The 20,886-nt window shown below is 36.2% G+C and overlaps 1 protein-coding gene across 1 annotated transcript in view; it reads right to left on the bottom strand.

Annotated features, from left to right (window-relative positions):
• Positions 1-18,095: 18,095 nt before the first annotated feature.
• Positions 18,096-20,886, bottom strand: part of LOC134712696 (leukocyte tyrosine kinase receptor-like) — a 192,095-nt gene continuing 189,304 nt past the window's right edge. Inside the window, exons 27-28 of the mRNA XM_063574487.1 lie at positions 20,598-20,688; positions 18,096-19,600 (exon numbers count right to left, since the gene is read on the bottom strand). Of these exons, the coding sequence (XP_063430557.1) occupies positions 19,244-19,600; positions 20,598-20,688 (448 nt within the window). The 3' untranslated portion in view covers positions 18,096-19,243. The remainder of the gene's footprint in view (positions 19,601-20,597; positions 20,689-20,886) is intronic.

A 20,886-nucleotide genomic window follows, 5' to 3' on the forward strand; every position in this document is an offset into this window, starting at 1 on the left:
TTATGTGTGCTTTAGCGTGCATGAATTAATTAAGAGATTAATTAAAGTGCTAAAATCAGAAATTTATTGTAAAATGTTCAGTTCCTTTTGAAATCTGTCTTCTGAAAATACGTATAATCGGTTTGATATTATATCATAATAATATAACCTAAAACTAGTGCTTAAAGTTTAACTTAGTCAATGAGTACTGATACACGGATAAAAATAAATTAATTTAAATTTCACTGAAATCATCAACTCTCAGACTGATTTATTTAAAGTAATAAATGTTGTAAGGATTGGAGTTAAAAATATAATTATGTTAAACATTTTCAGTCGTTCTTCTTGTGATATTATGGAATTTGATTTCATTAACTAATACTTGATAAATAGGTTAACATCATATAATGTAATTTAAGAATTATACTGAAGGTTGAAGTTAGTTTCTACAAATATCAGTCAGTGACTTGACTGGATGATAATTTTGATTCATCCTATATAACTGCTGTCATTATATCTGTAATATACCTTTGATTTGTCTGGTACATGTACAGACTATAAAATGTAATGGGAAGGTAATGACCCTTAAGAAGGACATTCAATTTATTTAGAAGCATGTCAGTCATACTAAATCTAACTAGAATGAAGGGATTTTTCACTTACAAAGTCTTATTTTTTTTAACTTGATCTTTATTACGAAGGTTAACCTTTTACAGCGTGCACACAATGATAATTAGGCAACTGTCCAGCTGTGGTGGTAAAGGGCAACTAGCTGTCCATCAGTTATGGTTGTTAAATAGCAACTTTCTGTCCATCAGTTATGGTTGTTAAATAGCAACTTTCTGTCCATCAGCTGTGGTGGTAAAATGGCGCCTAACTGTCCATCAGATGTGGTGGTAAAAGGACATCTAGCTGTCCATCAGCTGTTGTGGTAAAAGGACAAATAACTGTCCATCAGCTGTTGTGGTAAAAGGACAAAACACTGTCCATCAGCTGTGGTGGTAAATGGGCAACTATCTGCCCATCAGATGTAGTGGTAAATGGGCAACTATCTGCCCATCAGATGTAGTGGTAAATGGGCAACTATCTGCCCATCAGCTGTAGTGGTAAATGGGCAACTAACTGTTCATCATCTGTGGTGGTAAAAGGGCAACTAACTGTTCTTCAGCCGTGGTGGTAAATGAAAAACTAACTCGATATCGTCTCGCTTCCTTAAAGAGTTATCATCAGAATTAGCGCCTGCTCTTGCACACATCTTTCAAGTCTCAATTAATGTTGGACAAGTTCCAGATAACTGGCGTATGACACATGTGGTGCCCCTCTTCAAGAAAGGAGACAAGAGTACTGCGGCAAATTACCGTCCCGTGTCTCCAACAGCAATTTGCTCCAAAGTGATGGAGCACATACTCCACTCGAAGATAATGGAACATCTAGAAAAGCACTCCATTTTAACACCAGCCCAACATGGATTCCGCACAAAACGCTCATGTGAGACTCAACTGATCGCCACTATTCATGAACTGGCAAATGGACTATCAGATGGCCAACAAATCGACGCAATACTATTAGACTTTGCCAAAGCCTTTGATAAGGTGCCACACAAGCGACTTCTCCATAAGCTCCAATACTATGGAGTCAGTGACTATACTCTCAAATGGGTGGAGAGCTTCCTGAACAGTAGGAAACAACATGTTCTAGTGGAGGGAACAATGTCAGACGAAGCAGAGGTAGTTTCTGGTGTACCACAAGGTACAGTAATGGGACCGCTGCTCTTTCTTGTCTTCATCAATGACCTCCCTGAATCGGTTAACTCGAGCGTGAAATTGTTTGCTGATGACTGCCTGTTATACCGTCCTATAAGATCCACTTCCATCAAGCTACAAGATGACCTTGATAAATTAGAAAAATGGGAAAATGATTGGCAAATGGCGTTCCACCCGCAAAAATGTACTACCATCCATATCAGCAAGAAACGCAAACCCACTATATGCGATTACCATCTGCATGGCCATACCCTTGAAAGCGTCCCAGGCGGGAAATACCTTGGCTTATACATCAGCAAGGACCCGTCTTGGCGTGAGCACATCAACCAGACCACAGCCAAAGCCTCCAGATCTGTTGGATTCCTGCGAAGGAACCTCAGGAGTTGTCCTCAGGAAGTAAAAAGTCAAGCATATACGACTTTAGTAAGACCTGTCCTTGAGTATGCCAGCGCTGTCTGGGATTCCTATCAGCAACAACAAATTCAACAACTGGAAAACGTACAGCGCCAGGCTGCTAGATTCGTAATGGGGGACTTTTTCTCAAGGGAACCAGGCTGTGTGACTAAAATGACTCAGCAACTAGGTTGGGAACCACTGGAACATAGGAGAGTCAGGAGCAGAGTCATCATGTTCTACAAGATAATAAACCATATTGTAGAAGTTCCTGTTCACCACCTGCTCTGCCATCATGATACCAGAACCCGTGGTTCCATATCAAATAACATCAGACAGATAAGGACCAGACTGGACTGCTTTAAATATTCGTTCATCCCAGCCACCATCATATCCTGGAACAACATACCTCCAGATATCCGAGCTTCCCCGTCTGTGGAACACTTTCGACACGCCATCCAAGATGTCAGCGTGTCGACACTACTCCACATCTAAATTACAGCACCGTTTTTAACTGTACATACAGATCTCTTTTAATTGTACATACTTGAAGGTTTTTAGCTGTTCACTCACGCTGGAGTATATACACTGAAATATGAGTCCACTCCTTGACGGGAAGATAGATAGAGAACTGTTCATCAGCTGTAGTGGTTAAAGGGCAACTAACGTCCTTCAGTTGTGGTGGTAAAAGGACATCTAACTGTCCATCAGATGTGGTGGTAAATGGACAACTAACTGTCCATCAGATGAGGTGGTAAAAGGACATCTAACTGTCCATCAGCTGTGGTGGTAAATGGACAACTAGCTGTCTATCAGCTGTGGTGGTAAATGGACACTTAAGAGTCCATCAGTTGTATTGGTAAATGGACAACTAGCTGTCTATCAGCTGTGGTGGTAAATGGACAACTAACTGTCCATCAGCTGTGGTGGTAAATGGACACTTAAGAGTCCATCAGTTGTATTGGTAAATGGACAACTAGCTGTCTATCAGCTGTGGTGGTAAATGGACACTTAAGAGTCCATCAGTTGTATTGGTAAATGAACAACTAGCTGTCTATCAGCTGTGGTGGTAAATGAACAACTACCTGTCCATCAGCTGTGGTGGTAAATGGACACTTAAGAGTCCATCAGTTGTATTGGTAAATGGACAACTAGCTGTCTATCAGCTGTGGTGGTAAATGGACAACTAACTGTCCATCAGCTGTGGTGGTAAATGGACACTTAAGAGTCCATCAGTTGTATTGGTAAATGGACAACTAGCTGTCTATCAGCTGTGGTGGTAAATGGACACTTAAGAGTCCATCAGTTGTATTGGTAAATGGACAACTAGCTGTCTATCAGCTGTGGTGGTAAATGGACAACTAACTGTCCATCAGCTGTGGTGGTAAATTGACACTTAAGAGTCCATCAGTTGTATTGGTAAATGAACAACTACCTGTCCATCAGCTGTGGTGGTAAATGGACACTTAAGAGTCCATCAGTTGTATTGGTAAATGGACAACTAGCTGTCTATCAGCTGTGGTGGTAAATGGACAACTAACTGTCCATCAGCTGTGGTGGTAAATGGACACTTAAGAGTCCATCAGTTGTATTGGTAAATGGACAACTAGCTGTCTATCAGCTGTGGTGGTAAATGGACACTTAAGAGTCCATCAGTTGTATTGGTAAATGGACAACTAGCTGTCTATCAGCTGTGGTGGTAAATGGACAACTAACTGTCCATCAGCTGTGGTGGTAAATTGACACTTAAGAGTCCATCAGTTGTATTGGTAAATGAACAACTACCTGTCCATCAGCTGTGGTGGTAAATGGACACTTAAGAGTCCATCAGTTGTATTGGTAAATGGACAACTAGCTGTCTATCAGCTGTGGTGGTAAATGGACAACTAACTGTCCATCAGCTGTGGTGGTAAATGGACACTTAAGAGTCCATCAGTTGTATTGGTAAATGGACAACTAGCTGTCTATCAGCTGTGGTGGTAAATGGACACTTAAGAGTCCATCAGTTGTATTGGTAAATGGACAACTAGCTGTCTATCAGCTGTGGTGGTAAATGAACAACTACCTGTCCATCAGCTGTGGTGGTAAATGGACACTTAAGAGTCCATCAGTTGTATTGGTAAATGGACAACTAGCTGTCTATCAGCTGTGGTGGTAAATGGACAACTAACTGTCCATCAGCTGTGGTGGTAAATGGACACTTAAGAGTCCATCAGTTGTATTGGTAAATGGACAACTAGCTGTCTATCAGCTGTGGTGGTAAATGGACACTTAAGAGTCCATCAGTTGTATTGGTAAATGGACAACTAGCTGTCTATCAGCTGTGGTGGTAAATGGACAACTAACTGTCCATCAGCTGTGGTGGTAAATTGACACTTAAGAGTCCATCAGTTGTATTGGTAAATGGACAACTAGCTGTCTATCAGCTGTGGTGGTAAATGGACACTAAAGAGTCCATCAGTTGTATTGGTAAATGGACAACTAGCTGTCTATCAGCTGTGGTGGTAAATGGACACTTAAGAGTCCATCAGTTGTATTGGTAAACGGACAACTAGCTGTCTATCAGCTGTGGTGGTAAATGAACAACTACCTGTCCATCAGCTGTGGTGGTAAATGGACACTTAAGAGTCCATCAGTTGTATTGGTAAATGAACAACTACCTGTCCATCAGCTGTGGTGGTAAATGGACACTTAAGAGTCCATCAGTTGTATTGGTAAATGGACAACTAGCTGTCTATCAGCTGTGGTGGTAAATGGACAACTAACTGTCCATCAGCTGTGGTGGTAAATGGACACTTAAGAGTCCATCAGTTGTATTGGTAAATGAACAACTAGCTGTCTATCAGCTGTGGTGGTAAATGGACACTTAAGAGTCCATCAGTTGTATTGGTAAATGGACAACTAGCTGTCTATCAGCTGTGGTGGTAAATGGACACTTAAGAGTCCATCAGTTGTATTGGTAAATGGACAACTAGCTGTCTATCAGCTGTGGTGGTAAATGGACAACTAACTGTCCATCAGCTGTGGTGGTAAATGGACACTTAAGAGTCCATCAGTTGTATTGGTTTAATGAACAACTAGCTGTCTTTCAGCTGTGGTGGTAAATGAACAACTACCTGTCCATCAGCTGTGGTGGTAAATGGACACTTAAGAGTCCATCAGTTGTATTGATAAATGGACAACTAGCTGTCTATCAGCTATGGTGGTAAATGGGCAACTAACTGTCCACCAGCTGTCGTGGTAAATTGCAAAACTAACTGTCCATCGACTATTATTGAAAAATGGCAAATAACTGTCCATCAGCTGTGGTGATAAAAGGGCAACTTACTCTTCATCAGCTATGTTTTTAAAATGGCAACTAACTGTCCATCAGCTGTGGTGGTAAAAAGACAACTAACTGTCCATCAGCTGTGGTGGTAAAAGGGCAACTAACTGTCCATCATTTGTGGTGGTGAATGGGCAACTAACTACCAATCAGCAGCGGTATGAAGATAGCGGTGGTGGGAAATGGGCACCAAAATTTCCATCAGCTGTTTTATGGGTCTAATAGTGGTGATAAAGGGCCAACTAACTGTCTACCAGCTGTGATATGTACCTAGCAGTGGTGGTAAATGAACACTTTACCGTCCACTTACAGTGATATGATAATAAAAGGGGTTGTAAATCGGAGAACTGTTGTCAAACATCAGTAGTATGAAATGGTGGTAAATCCGGAACTAACTATCCATCAGCTGTCCTGTGGTGTACATAAGTGTTGGGCAATTGGAAACGATCTGTACACAAGAGTTGTATAGCTTGGTGTAATGTAAGATCTTTAATATTAGTACTATGTATAGCTTGGTATTGGTGTTAGATCTATGATACTAGTATAAGAACTTTGGAGAACTTCGTGTTGATAGCAGTCTAAGATATTTGATACTAGTACTTTGTATAGCTTCGTTTTGATGTTAGAATTTCGACATAAGTACTTTGTAAGATTCGTTTTGATTGTAAAACTTTGAATTAAATATTTTCACTACCCTGCAGAAGTTCCTTCTGTGCATAAATATCAAGATCATTTGTGTTTCCAATAATAATACGTCTTTCCTCAGACAGTCTCATATTATTTCTCGACATTTCAAAATATCAGAATATGTCCTACAATTTATAATCCATACAGTGTCATTATGTTTGGTGATTATAATAGTGTCTACATTTGAGCCATTATAAATCTTACCGAATTATACGTTGCCCACAGCATTGATGCAACCTATTGTTCTGTTCTATAAATCAGACAATTCAACAGATCGTACGACAAAACGTGGAAGATCTATAAAATAGTTGTCGTGGCTCTGTCGTGCAAAATGCTAAAAAATATTTCGAGTGCTCATATCAGCTACTACATGTCCACGATGGGTACAAGACAGAAAAAAAGAATTGTAATTCTACTGTCGTGGGTTTGTCGGTCGTGTGACAGTCGTGCGATAATCGTACGACAATCGTGCGTTGTTTGGGGCTATTTTCCAGGTTTTTAGGTCTGCTCGTGGAATGCGCGTGTTACTGTCGTGTCCCGTCGTGCCACTGAAGGACGACTGTCGTACCACTGTTGTACAACTCTCGGCAAATGCTCTTGAAACATAAAAGGCTCCATCCGCATGAATCCAACGAAATCACCGGCAGATTCCCGCTCCAACTCTTTCATCAGTGTACAAACATGTTTAACCCCGCCGCATTTTTGCGCCTGTCCCAAGTCAGGAGCCTCCTAGCCTTTGTTAGTCTTGTATCATTTTAATTTTAGTTTCTTGTGTACAATTTGGAAATAAGTATGGCGTTCATTATCACTGAACAAGTATATATTTGTTTAGGGGCCAGCTGAAGGACGCCTCCGGGTGCGGGAATTTCTCGCTACATTGAAGACCTGTTGGTGACCTTCTGCTGTTGTTTTTTTTCTATGGTCGGGTTGTTGTCTCTTTGACACATTCCCTATTTCAATTCTCAATTTTACTATACTGCCCAAACATAAGGCGCCGTTCGATCAATGGCCTAACCAACCAACGTCGGGCGTTTCTCTGGTTCCTATACTGTTCATGGGCTCGAATCAACCGTATAACTAGACCATATTTTGCTCTTGTTGTAGTCCGGCAAGGCGCCCATTCAGCAGGGCCAAGCATAATCGTTAAGCCTCGGTCTCACCTTACCGGATAGCACGAACGGACGCCTAACGGATGAAAATAAAAGTTGTCTGTTGACAAAATTGTTATCTGTTGGGAGTCCGTTGATGTACTGACCAAATAAAACGGACGATCAAGCAGCTCTTATTCATACCAGACACTGCCCTTTGGCGGCATTTTGAAGAACACACCAAAATCAGTAACACAAAAACATTTTTAACGTCTGCGATTTAAATAAATAGTTATTGTCGCCTTTAATTTTTAAGTATACAATCTTGTTTATCCGTTTTATCCGGTAGGTGTCCGTTTTATGCGGTAATCGTCCGTTGAATGTACGTTCGACATCCGTTCTGTCTGGTACGTTTCCGTTTCTCGTATACGTTGCATATCCGGTGTGTGTACGTTTTATATGCATTCGTTACACGTCCGTTTTATTCGGACAACGGATAACAATTTTGTCAACGGACAACTTTTATTTTCATCCATTAGGCGTGCGTTTGTGCTATCCAGTAAGGTGTGACCGAGGCTTTCTGATGGAATAGCCACCCCGATTAAACGGTAGACGGTATAGTTTTGCCAAACATTTATTCTCGCGGAATGTATTCTTCCAAAAATACAAAAATATGTTGCACAACGAACGTAACGCTGTCATACGACAGACAATCAATGTTGTGCGAGCATCGTATGAAATTTAGTGTTCGTTAGACAATCGTGCTACTGTATCACGAGTGTCTTACGACTGTCGCGAGATTGTCAAGCGACATTCGTGAGATTGTCGTACGACAGTCGTGCGACGATTGTTTGATTAAAATGGTTTATGTTTGTACCCACGACACATTTGTGTTTATCGCACGACAGTCGCACGGCTGTTGTAAGTCACTTTCACGACAGCTACAACACTGTGACACGACAAAAAATCATAGAGCAAAAAAAGGTGCATGTCCAATTTTTCGTCCCACGACAGGGCCACGATGCTTAAAATATCGTGCGACTATCATATGATTGTCGTACGACAACCACGGATGACCCGCGATTTGATCAAATTTCATGTCGTGGCGCTGCATAGATGTGTCGTGGGTTCGTTGTGACTTAGTACGAAAGTCAAGTTTACATCCACCAGAATCGCTGAGGAAACTGGTCAACGGTCTTCATTACATTTTATCCAAAATATCAAGTCAGGAATACGGCTGTTATTATCTAGTACACAATTTTCTTTAAATGTACTGTTAAGGCGAAGTGAACGTAATTAAACTACACAATGGATTTTTTTTAAATTTCACATACGAATTCTGCTTGTAAAATTAAACCAGAAAATGAAATAAAAAAAGGGGTTAACCGTTTTCGTTTTTGAGATACAAACCGTTGAAATTAACTACATGATACACCAAAATTACAAAGGATATATAGGGAAAATCATCAAAATTAGCAGATTTTTTTTACATTATCAAGATTTTCTATTTTGTTGGACAATGGATTTTTTTCAAAAATTGATATACGATTTAAAAATGAAAGACGAATCCATCGGTGCAAAGAAAGTCCTAGGCAACCGTATTAGTTTTTACGCTACTTTCGGTTGAAGTTTATTTTTTTGGCCGGAACATTAAAATTATTTGGCGACGTCATTGTCTGCAGTAACGTCGCCACAACTTCTACGTCGAAACTCTATTAATATTATACCGTACAATGTCGTAGCAATGGCGTGCGTGTGTAATACTCATCTTCCTATGTATTACAAATTATCTAAAGCTTTTAATTGATAAGGAAATAAACTAACTAATTTTTTTAAAAAGAACATTTCTGTCGAAAAAGAAAATGCAAGTTTGTAAATTAATTTACCGCAAATGAAAGAAATTTACCGTAGACTCATATTTCATCTTTTCTATATAAGAGTGATTTCCGAACCTTTTTCATGGCATGGATTGTTTAATTCTTTTATGAATCAAATATCGAGTTTGAATTTGTTCCGGTTAACACAGTGTTGTCAGAATGAATTGATCGGCTTTAATACTAAGATCGGGTAGACGCCTCGTTTTCAATCTTACTTCTGCATGTTCGTATTTAAAAAGTAGACATATTTTCTGCATATTTTAATGTTCGTCATCAATTTGCATGTTGTTAATCTGAGGATTTGCACACAATATAGTCTACATCATAAACCTATTTCAGTAGTCATGTTTATACACATGCTCAAGACGCATCTCTGCCAAAACATGTTTTATTTTACAAAATTTTCAATCTCGACAACTTTCCCTTTTCTTTAACTAAATGACAAAGAATGATGTAATGTTTGCTGAAAAAGTTTCAGTAACATAAGAAACTATTTGTTTGTTCCATGCATTATTTGTTTAAAATCCTCATTTAAGGATTTAAATTGATTGATTGATTGTTGGTTGATTAACGTCCAGTGGCAAATATGTCATGCATGTTCAGGACGAGAACGTAAATAATAAATATAATAGGAAGTTTTGTTCATAACAGAGGCCATCCGGGATGATGGTCTGGGAAATTGGAGTGCCACTAAAAAATGAGGGAATATTGGATAGGGACAGAAATTTTGCCGCGTGCAACAGTCCACATACTCAACCCTTAAATTATAGTTGTTGCAATGGTTCTTGACGGGCATAGAGTGAGGCACTCTCTTTACACGAGGCATCGGATTTCACGTTCCCATCCTGACCGGACGTGACTGCGAGCTTATATATCCTGCACATCCAAACGGACGCTCCTCTTCGGTAAATGTTTTACTGCCGGTCGGGAGAAGACCAAGCGACCATATTTCGTTTCCCCAGTCATCCTTGGTGTAACATGGATTTAAACAATAAGCATAATGCATACTATGAATCTTCAACTATTTTAGTTCTTAAACATCCGTGGCTTTAAAATGTTTTACCTTTAGTGTCCCTTATCTAGGTTAATCCAGAAAAGCTCTTCATTTCATTTAATCTTCAGATTTTTTAGACCGCAATGAGGTTAAACAGAAGGACTCGCTTATGTATACATTTTTAAAATACTAGAAAAGATTGGAGTGTTTGGTATAACTACCCTTCGCAGATATTTCATACAGGTATATTCAAAATGAAAAACCTTACACCTTATATGAACCTTTTGAGATCGACGTACCTAGTCAGTGCAATAACGATCGTAACATACCCATGCAGTGTTATGCAATAAAAATTGTTTAGAGGAATTCTTTAAATAGCGATGCATATAGAGTAATGCTTTAAATTAACTGGTGTAAAATTAATTATATAAGAATGCGGCCTTATGAGAATTATCATGGTCGATGCTTTAAAAATTTACCTAATAAAATGTTATAAGAATGTACTCAGTGTAATACACGGAGATTATGCATACTGTATTGCTACACGGGTTTACCTAGCGAAGTGCCGTACGAATATAGCCTCTGCATAATGCAAATTCATAGCTTTTCTATTTATATCATATAAAACGACAAGGAGGTGTGGTATAACATCCAATGAGTCAACTACCAGCCACTGTTTAAATGAAGTCGATGTAAGCAATAACTATTAACAACCAAACTCTTTTCAACAATTAAAGGGACAAAAACATAATGTGTAGTCCACAAAAACCCCGATATGAAAAATGCAAAAAAAAAAAAATACAACGAGAAAATTAACAGCCTTATCCATGAAAAAAATGGTTACGAAAAACAAATACCATGTTGTGAAGTGACAGACTTGAACCAAAGTGAATAACAACCAGTAAACTATTAGTCCAATAATACAAAACTTTGGAGTTTAAAATGATTTACATTCAACGATTTTTATCGGATACTTTTTTTTTGGGGGGGGGGGGGGGGGGGTCAATGTTGATAATAAAAAAAAGTAATATCCTATAAAAAAAAAGTTGAATGTAAATGATATGAAACTTTAAATTCTTACATAATTGGACAGGTTATTGGCAGACGGGAGTTGGACCCCCCTTTCTGGGCCGATCAATGCATTTGAATGGGGAAATATAGTTGGACATCCTTTTCTCCTGGGTTGGGACCCCCTTTTTTAAATGACTGGATCCGCCCCTGCTAGCACACCACAGGCTTCTCAATTATTGTTTTATGATCTATATATAATCATGAACTAAATGAATTAGCTGACCGAGTACGAGCTCTTCCTGGATGATCATTGAGGTCATTAAGCATCCCTTGCAGAAGACTTCCGTTAAATTAAAAAAAAAATCTTTAAAATGCTTTCGAAATGTATTAAAAGTCTGAACTCATTTCACAGTTTCAAGTGCCACAAAACTTTCTTGACCTCTTTTCTTTAACCGTAATGATATATTCTACTCATTCATAATCTTGAATTGAGACTTGGGAATAAAACGTTACTTCAAAATTACATTTTTTTCTCTAATTTGAAATGATACACACAGGCACAATAAAAGAAAACAAATTTTGCTATTTCATCGAAATCGGAATTTGAAAAAGAAGAAATGACGTTTTATATTTTTATCATGCATGAATCATGTGTATATGTACTTGGGTCTAAATTTAGATTCAGTTTTCTCATAAATTTCGGACGGAATAGAAAACACCTGTTTATTTTCTGCACATGTAGAAAAAGTTAAAAAACTGGAAGTTGAATGACATAGTTTTTACTTATTCTAAGATACATGTTTAGAGTGATCATTTTTTAATTTACTATGAGTATTATTTTGGGACCTAATTTGTTAATTTTCGTCTTTGTTCTTCCGACTTAAATTATTTTACTTGCCCTAGACTAGTGGTCAAATTATATTCTCTTGGTATCGTCTTATTTTCTAAATGGATAAAAAACATGTCCTAAAATTTTCATTTGCACAAAATACGAACATGTCAACGTTTTTTTAATCTAATAATTAATTTCACATGTCTTTCATAATTTGTTCGGTAACCTAAAACTTTCTGTTGAGTACTGTGTGTTTTCGTTCAAAACTACGGCTTTTAAAACGATATTGTTGGGTCAATTTAGGTTTCATTTTAATTAATTTGATATCAATAGAAGTAGAATCGTCACATGTATATATTTACTTATAATTCTGTTGTGAGGCGTTTTTACAATCAGTTGATATCATAAGTTTTAAACGAAATGCCTTTCATGTCCCATGCGTCTAAAACAAAACAAAAATCAACTTGTATTAAAGTAAGGCTGCACGAAACAATAGAATGCTTTGATTTCTAACTGGGGTTATTCAGATAATTTCTCATGATTAGGTTTTTTAAGACAGCACGGGCGTGCTTGTTGGATTTATGATAGACCGCACGAAGTATTATCTCTTTCGTGTCTCCTTTCTTGGAGTAAGGGAGATAACTTGCGTAACTAACGTCGAACGTTATTAATCCCGTATTCCGCTAGGGGCGTGCAATTACGTACACTTCGCCTTAAAGTCAGGAATATGGCAGTTATTATCTACTAGTTCGTTTCTATATATTTTGCATTGTTGTTGGTTATTTTGTTGCACTTTAGTGTTTTGTTGTTTTATTGTTTCCCTCTTATGGTTGATCTGTTTCCCTCGAATTTACGGTAAACAAACATTAAACAGTTTGTTTGAAATGAACTCGATATTATATATCTCGTATAGTCTTTTGAAAACAGATATGTTTAAAGGATATTATATGTCTCGTATCATACGAGTCTTTTGAAAACTGTTTAAAGGATATTATAAAAACACAAAATAACCGACATAAGAATGATTAATGAATTGCACGTGGTAATCGTTCCTAAGAACTTCTGTACTGTTATATGTAATCATAATTTGGTATAGTTACAGTGGTTACACAATGGCATATAATTGAAGAAAAAACATCCGCCTACATTTCTGACGCAAGTAGTAATTAAAATTGACTTAATTTTCAATTCAGATTTATTATAGTTAAATAATAGTACAATGGACACTCAAAGTTGCCGAATGAAATTTAGCTTTCTTCCTATTTTAACTAAAGGCTCTCAAGAGCCTGTCTTTCACCTGTATCCATTGTGGTTTTACTAATGATTGAGGACAAGTTTGGTTTAATTTGGCCCAGTATACGTAGTTAAATTAAAAGCAGACAGGTAATCTTAGACCCCGTTTATACTGGCAACAAAAATGAATCAATCTTTATTTGAATCGATCTTAAAACGATCCGTTTTCATTTACAAATGCACAAGCAAGAACGATCGAGATCGATCATATTAAATCCAGTGAGTTCATACTACAACATAAAAAGAACCAGTCTGACCTTTGTTTTCCTATCTAAATATAACAAACACATGAAAAAAGAACGATCGCGATCGATCTAAGCGTTTACACCAAAAAAAGATCGATTCAAATAAGATCGATCTTTTTTAAAACCACCTCTAGTGTTAGACTTTTTAAGTCGGATTGAAGATCGATCTTACTCGTTTTTTAACACTGGACCAAAGATCGATCTTTTTTGTCAGTGTAAACATACCATATAATAGGAATAGTTAAGAACCCTAATTATTATTTGAATTAGATTTCATTTTTTTTTTTTACAATTTTCCCTTATAAGACTATAGTACTATTATAAAAGCAAATCCCTGTTCTATTTTAGCCATGTCGGCCATGTTGGTAGGAAGGCAGGATTATCGGATCTATTTGTCAATCCAGATACCCTAATGATGTGTGTGAAAGAGTTTGGTTAAATTTGGCCCAGTAGTTTCAGAAAAGATTTTGGTAAAAGATTACAAATATTTACGAAAATTGTTAAACATTTATGTTCTACAATGTTGACTACAAAAGGCAATAACTCTTTAAGGGGTACATTGAAAGTTTTGGTTATGTTGACTTATACATGTATGAAGATCTTAATTTTCTGAACATTATTACTTGTTTCAGTTTATCTCTATCTATAATAATAATCAAGATACCCAAAAACTGCAAAATTTAATTAAAATAACCAATTCAGGTGCATCAACCCAACAACAGATTGTCTGATTCGTCTAAAAATTATGAAGTTGATAGATCTTAACCCGTGATGAAGATTTTTACGCATGTCAGATTTGCTCTAAATGCGTAACTTTTAGAGATATAAGCCAAAAGCTGCATTTTATCCCGATGTTCTATTTTTAGCCATGTCATTATGTTGGTTGGCAGGCGTGGTCATCTGACACATTTTTTGAACTTGATACCCTGATGATGATTGTGGCCAAGTTTGGTTAAATATGGCCAAGTAGTTTCAGATTAGAATATCATAGTAATTTAAAAAGTGAATGGCGACAGACAACAGATGACGACGGACGCCAAAAGCTCACCAGGGCCTTTCGAATTTTAGATTTGACTAACAGTGATGTTGGCATACAACTTGAACTTGTTACATTGTCTTGATCTATAAGACACACTTGATGCCCCGTCTGACCAAAGGAAATTTTACATTATGTATCAATGGATAAAACTATCATTCTTTTTTCATGAATATCTATAGCTTACTAGTATATACTCCTTTTATGATTAAATAAAAATGACGAAGTCCAACTGTCTTCTATTTTTCAGAATATTGAAAAGAAATCTAAATTATCGGTGGCCAGGCACATCTCCATTGTGTGTATGAGTTCCAAAACTGTAGAAGATAGTCGGACAAACCATGATCATTTTATGAAGCTGGTACCAAAAATATCACCAAGTCCAACTACCTGCCATTTTTTAGAATATTTGATAAAAATCAAAATGCTGTGATCTGAAGGCCATTCACGCCTTCATTATGTGCATGAACATCCTACAATGTATTAAAATTGTACCTCCAAAACGATAGGAGGAGATAGCTGGACAAACAATTTTATCCTAATCCAGACCAAATCAATATGCCCCTCGACATTTTGTCACAGGGGCGTAACAAAACACATTTACAGACTGATGATATATTGATTTCAGTATGGTTGAAACAACACCCTTTTCACATGTTTAATCTTCATTTCTCGAATTCTTCATATACCATGAAATGAAGCTGATAAATAGAGTGATCTACATTCCAGCTTCCCACCTCTTCCACACATTACAGACATTATAAAGAAAGTGTCCTATCGAGTTTCCCCCCTCTGCTAATTTTAAGGATCAGTTCCAATTCGTATTCTCAACTATGATGCTCTTTATTTTCAGAGAGACATTCCTCCAGAGTATTTCCCCATTCGCTAGTTTTAATGGATCAGTTCCATATCATGTTAGTGACTATGATGCTCTTTATTTTCAGAGAGACATATCCCTCCAGAGTATTTCCCCTTTGTTAGTTTTTAATGGATCAGTTCCATATCATGTTCTCGACAACGAATCTCTCTATTTTCAGAGAGACATCCCTCCAGAGTATTTCCCCTTTGTTAGTTTTAATGGATCAGTTCCATATCATGTTCTCGACTACGATGCTTTCTATTTTCAGAGAGACATTCCTCCAGAGTAATTTCCCTTTATTAGTTTGAATGGATCAGTTCCATATCATGTTACTGACTATGATGCTCTCTATTTTCAGAGAGACATTCCTCCAGAGTATTTCCCCTTTGTTAGTTTTAATGGATCAGTTCCATATCATGTTCTCGACTACGATGCTCTCTATTTCCAGAGAGACATTCCTCCTGAGTATTTCCCCTTTGTTAGTTTTAATGGATCAGTTCCATATCATGTTACTCAGTGACTATGATGCTATCTATTTTCAGAGAGACATTCCTTCAGAGTATTTCCCCTTTGTTAGTTTTAATGAATCAGTTCCATATCATGTTCTCGACTACGATGCTCTCTATTTCCAGAGAGACATTCCTCCAGAGTATTTCCCCATTCGCTAGTTTTAATGGATCAGTTCTATATCATGTTCTCGACTACGATGCTCTCTATTTCAAGAGAGATATTTCTCACACTTGGAATTTCGTGTTGACGTATTTCTGATTTTTAAAATATTTTGTACCCTATCGATTCAAGAACAAGAGTGCACATGCTGAAATATATCGACATAATTTTATGTTGACATTCCTAAATATAAAGCTTTACTACAACTATCACATAATCTTAACATCCATGACAATGAGGTCAAGGTCAGATAAACTAAACTGGAAATACATGTCCCTTCATCTTTATTGCAAACATAACATAATTTACTCATAAACATCTAACATAGGTGTATAAACAATTTTACAGTGTATGATTACAATGTACTTACTCACACAAAAAATAATCCATTTCAATTACATATTCATTAATATTAATTTGTTTTTGGGTCTATGTAATTCACTATTCATCTGGTTCTGTCCAATGTTATTCATTATATGCTGGTGCTTTTGTCTATGTAATTTCTTAGTTTGGTGTTAATACATTTTTTGTTTGTTTGTGTAGTTCATTACTCTGGTGATTTTTTGGTCTTTGTAATTCAAATATCTCGTATTTTAGCCTGTGCAACTCATTATTCTGGTATTCTGCCCGTGTAATTCATTATTAGGGCTGGTAATTTACCTGTATATTTCATTATTTTGGTCTTTTTAATTCAGCATTCTGGTATTTTGACCAATGCAACTCATTATTCTGGTATTTTGGCCTGTGTTTTTCATTATTCTGGTATTTTGGTCTATGTAATACATTTTTTTGATGTTTTGCCTGTATATTTCATTATTTTGGTCTATGTAGTTCATTATTCTGATATTTTGCCTGTGAAATTCATTATTTTGGTATTTTGGCCTGTGCAACTCAATATTCAGGTATTTAGAACTATGCAACTCATTATTCTGGTATTTTGGCCTGAGTAATTCATTACTCTGAAGTTTTGGTTGTTATTCATTATTCTGGAGCTTTGCATAATTTATGCAAAAATTCATTGTTTTGATGGTCTGGCCAATCCAAAATGTAGTTATGGTGTTTAAGCATTTATATTTCATTATTTTGGTGTTTTGGTCTGTTATTCATTATTCTTGTGTTCCTATATATGCAGTTAATGTTTCTGCTGGTTTTGTCCACTATAATTCATATTCTGGTGTTTTGGTTTATTCAATTCATTTTTTTCTGGTGTTTTAGCCTATGTAAATCTTTATTCTGGTGTTTTGGATTATGCAATTCTTTATTCTGGTGTTTTGGATTATGCAATTCATTATTCTGGTATTTTGGATTATGCAATTAAACTGTTTGGAATCATAAACAGATCAATTGTCACTGGAATCACATTTGTGTCCCTTCCATAGAGAACTGATGACTGATTTATGAATCAATATCAAATGTAATCAAAGTAGGTTCAGTAAGACCCCTTTTTGGCTTCAAAATATAGTAGTTTTACCATATTGTTAAAATGTAAACTTTTAGTTATTTATTTGACAGTAGAATGCTTCTGCTACATAAATATTGGCTGTTTTTGACAATACAATGCACATATATTGGGTACTAGCACAATTAAGTCATGCTAAATTACTGAAATCTTTACAATTCTAGTTAAATTTTAGACAGTTTTCTTGTAAAATGAAAGTGGCGACATTGGTGTTCATCCTTAATATTGAAAGGTAAGTTGTATTTGATAATTCATAACATATATAACGGGTGAGGATGCACACAGATGCGGCCACTTTCTTTTTTGACAAAAAACATCTGAAAAATTACATTTTTCGGCATATGTGGTAACTTCAATATTTTTTGGGTAGGGTGTGCCATTTTTGCCTCAAAAAAATACCCATGTTAATATAACATTCACTGAAATTCAGTACCTATAGTTATATAAATATTTAAGAAAGAATGACCTATACTTATATACAATATTTAAAATATGACCAATGCTTATATAAGCACTAACTCATCATCACTCATAATTCATAAATATACCAGCTACCTATAATAATTGACCATTAATAATGTAAGATTCTCAATAGCATATTTATATATGATATGTAGATCATACCCCCAAATCATTATACAGTTATCTAACGTAAATGCATTTTAATATAGGATGTCATTAAAAAAGGAAGGCCATTTTTATATAAAATCTCGCAAAATTATGACTCATACTTTTGGCACATCCCTGTATACCCAATAATAGGAAGTTGACCCCACCCCCACCCCCTTGGATCAATTGGTATTTAACAGTTTTAGAACTGCTGCCTATTGTGTGGCAGCCAGTTTCTTATTGCTGGAGGATGAAGTGTTGAGAGAGAACAACTGATCCTTGGTAGGATTTAACTGACAATCCTAGTAAAATTAGGTTCGAGTGTAACACGCCTGTCATGTGTCAGACTCATATTTACAACCTCATTGTTGACAGGCAAGTGATACAGTAGCTGGACTTATGACACCACCTGGCCACCAACGCCCTCTGAAGCTGGACTAAAATGGGTTATCTCATTCAACCGTAAATGTTTTTCATCCTTAATTAAAGATTTGTTGGTACAATGTAATACTCATTTTAAGTAGAATTCTTATAAAATGTCGATGTAAAAAAAAAAAAAGAACTGGATTATTTTTTTAATTTCACTTCATGATACACTGATGATGTCATGCACTAAATATAGAACATATAAGTGACAGCATGCAGCTCACATATCACAGTGAACTAGAGATTAAGGATAATACCAAAACTAGAGGGTCTGCTTTATACCGTGATCCTTTCCTCAATGTTGACACATATGTATTGTACTATTTTGGATAGAGTTGTAAAAATGCATGGTATACTGAAGTAGTTGAAATCTATACACCACCTTATTCCACTTAACAGTCACACAAAACAATATCCTGTGCAAGAAAATTGAGCATGTTTCTGAGGATTATGTAAATATCCATCATGCTGTTTATCATTTAACACTAGCTATCTTCAGTTGCATCATATTTAACAATATTGCTCACATTATACTAATAACTTCTCAAGTTACATAAGTATCTTTTATCACCAGTATATAAGATGGTTGCTGTGTTTACAACTCATGTATTAAGAATTATCTTGAGTGCACATTGAAATACACACGTTTATATGTTGTAGTTGTATTCATGGTTTTAAATTATTTTCAAGTACAAATATCAATCCTCTTCAAGATTAACATTACACTGTATATTGGCATCTGTTAATACTGGACTTTGATTGGTCCAATCAGAGTCACGTGATCGAGATGATAAAGATTTTTCACTAGCTTCTGACCCTAAATTGTCATGGTCAAAAGTCACATTAAAACTTGATATAAATTGTGATTCAATGTTTTCATCCGTGGTTTCATGAAGAGGCAGCAGTGGTTCCTTGGATTCAGAGTCTCGTACACATTGATTACATTGTTCTTCATCGTCAGAATCTTCCAAAGGTTCTACACACTCTGCTGATAACACAGGGAGTTTGGGAATCTGATAAAATGTCGGGATTTGAGCATTTATGACTTCAGGCATCTGGAATGGAAACATTATAATGCAATTTTTTTGTTACAATCTTTTTCAATGGCTAAAAGTTACTGCTTTTCTGTCTCCACTACGAGTCCCCTGCAGTAAAACAGCATTTGTGACTGTCATTATAACTATTTTGACTTTCTATTTTGATATTTTTAATGTTATTGCCTATTATCTAAAAGTAACACAAAAGAATTGTAAATTTTTTAATACAAGGGCAAAAACTATTGGGACAAGACCAACAATTTGAGCCTTTTATGTCCTGTAAAACTATCTCTACCTATAATGTTTTTTTTTTTTTTTTTCAATGTGTTCTCTCTTTGACACATTCCCCATTTCCATTCTCAATTTTATTAAAGATAACATACAAAACTTGCATTTTGCACAAATTTTATCGCCATATGGGCAATGTTGGTTAGCAAGCAGGATCATAAAACAACTAGTTACCCAAATGGTGATAGTGGCCAAATAGTTTCAGAGGAGAAGATTTGTGTAAGATTCAATGGATGATGAGACCTAAAGGGAATAGATAGACCAAATGGCACTTCACCTCAGTGAGTTAAAATGCAAAGTAATTGATATATTTATAATACTTTTAATTTTCATAAATACATGTAATGGTGCTAAAAGTGGTGAAAATTAGGCTGTTACTATTCTCCTTTGAATTGATTTACATTGTCATTTTGGGGCCTTTGTAGCTATGCAGTATGGGCTTTGCTCATTGTTGAAGGATGTACAGGGACCTACAATTCTTAATTTTTGTGTCATTTGGTCTCTAGTGGAGTGTTGTCAAATTTGCAATCATACCACTTCTTCTTGTATATATCATCATACATTTTCTGTTTTTATTCAAGATGGTTTGAACTAATTTGTCAAATGAAGTGCACAACATATCACCTATTATTCTACTTGTTTACCAATAGCTATTTCAGATGATGTTTTACTTAGAAACCAAGTAGGTTTGTAGTTAAAGTAGCAAAATAGAATAGTTTTAATATACCTGTTTGGCCCTTTGTAATCTTTCTATTAATTCAGAAAATGTTGGTCTGGTTTCTGGAATGGCTGCCCAGCAAATTGACATTAACTGGTACCTACAATAAACATTCACCGGTTCTAAACTGTCACACATTTGTTTTAATACATACAAAACATAGGTTAGAAGTCACTGTAGGTCACATCAAAACTAAACTTTTAATGATGACCAAGGTCAAAATGGACATTTTTGTGGGTACTCATTCAATATTTCATTTAAAAAAGTAAGTCAATATGTTTTGTACACATTTTAATTA

This window comes from Mytilus trossulus, chromosome 3 (assembly GCF_036588685.1).
Source record: "Mytilus trossulus isolate FHL-02 chromosome 3, PNRI_Mtr1.1.1.hap1, whole genome shotgun sequence".
NCBI lineage: Eukaryota > Metazoa > Mollusca > Bivalvia > Mytilida > Mytilidae > Mytilus > Mytilus trossulus.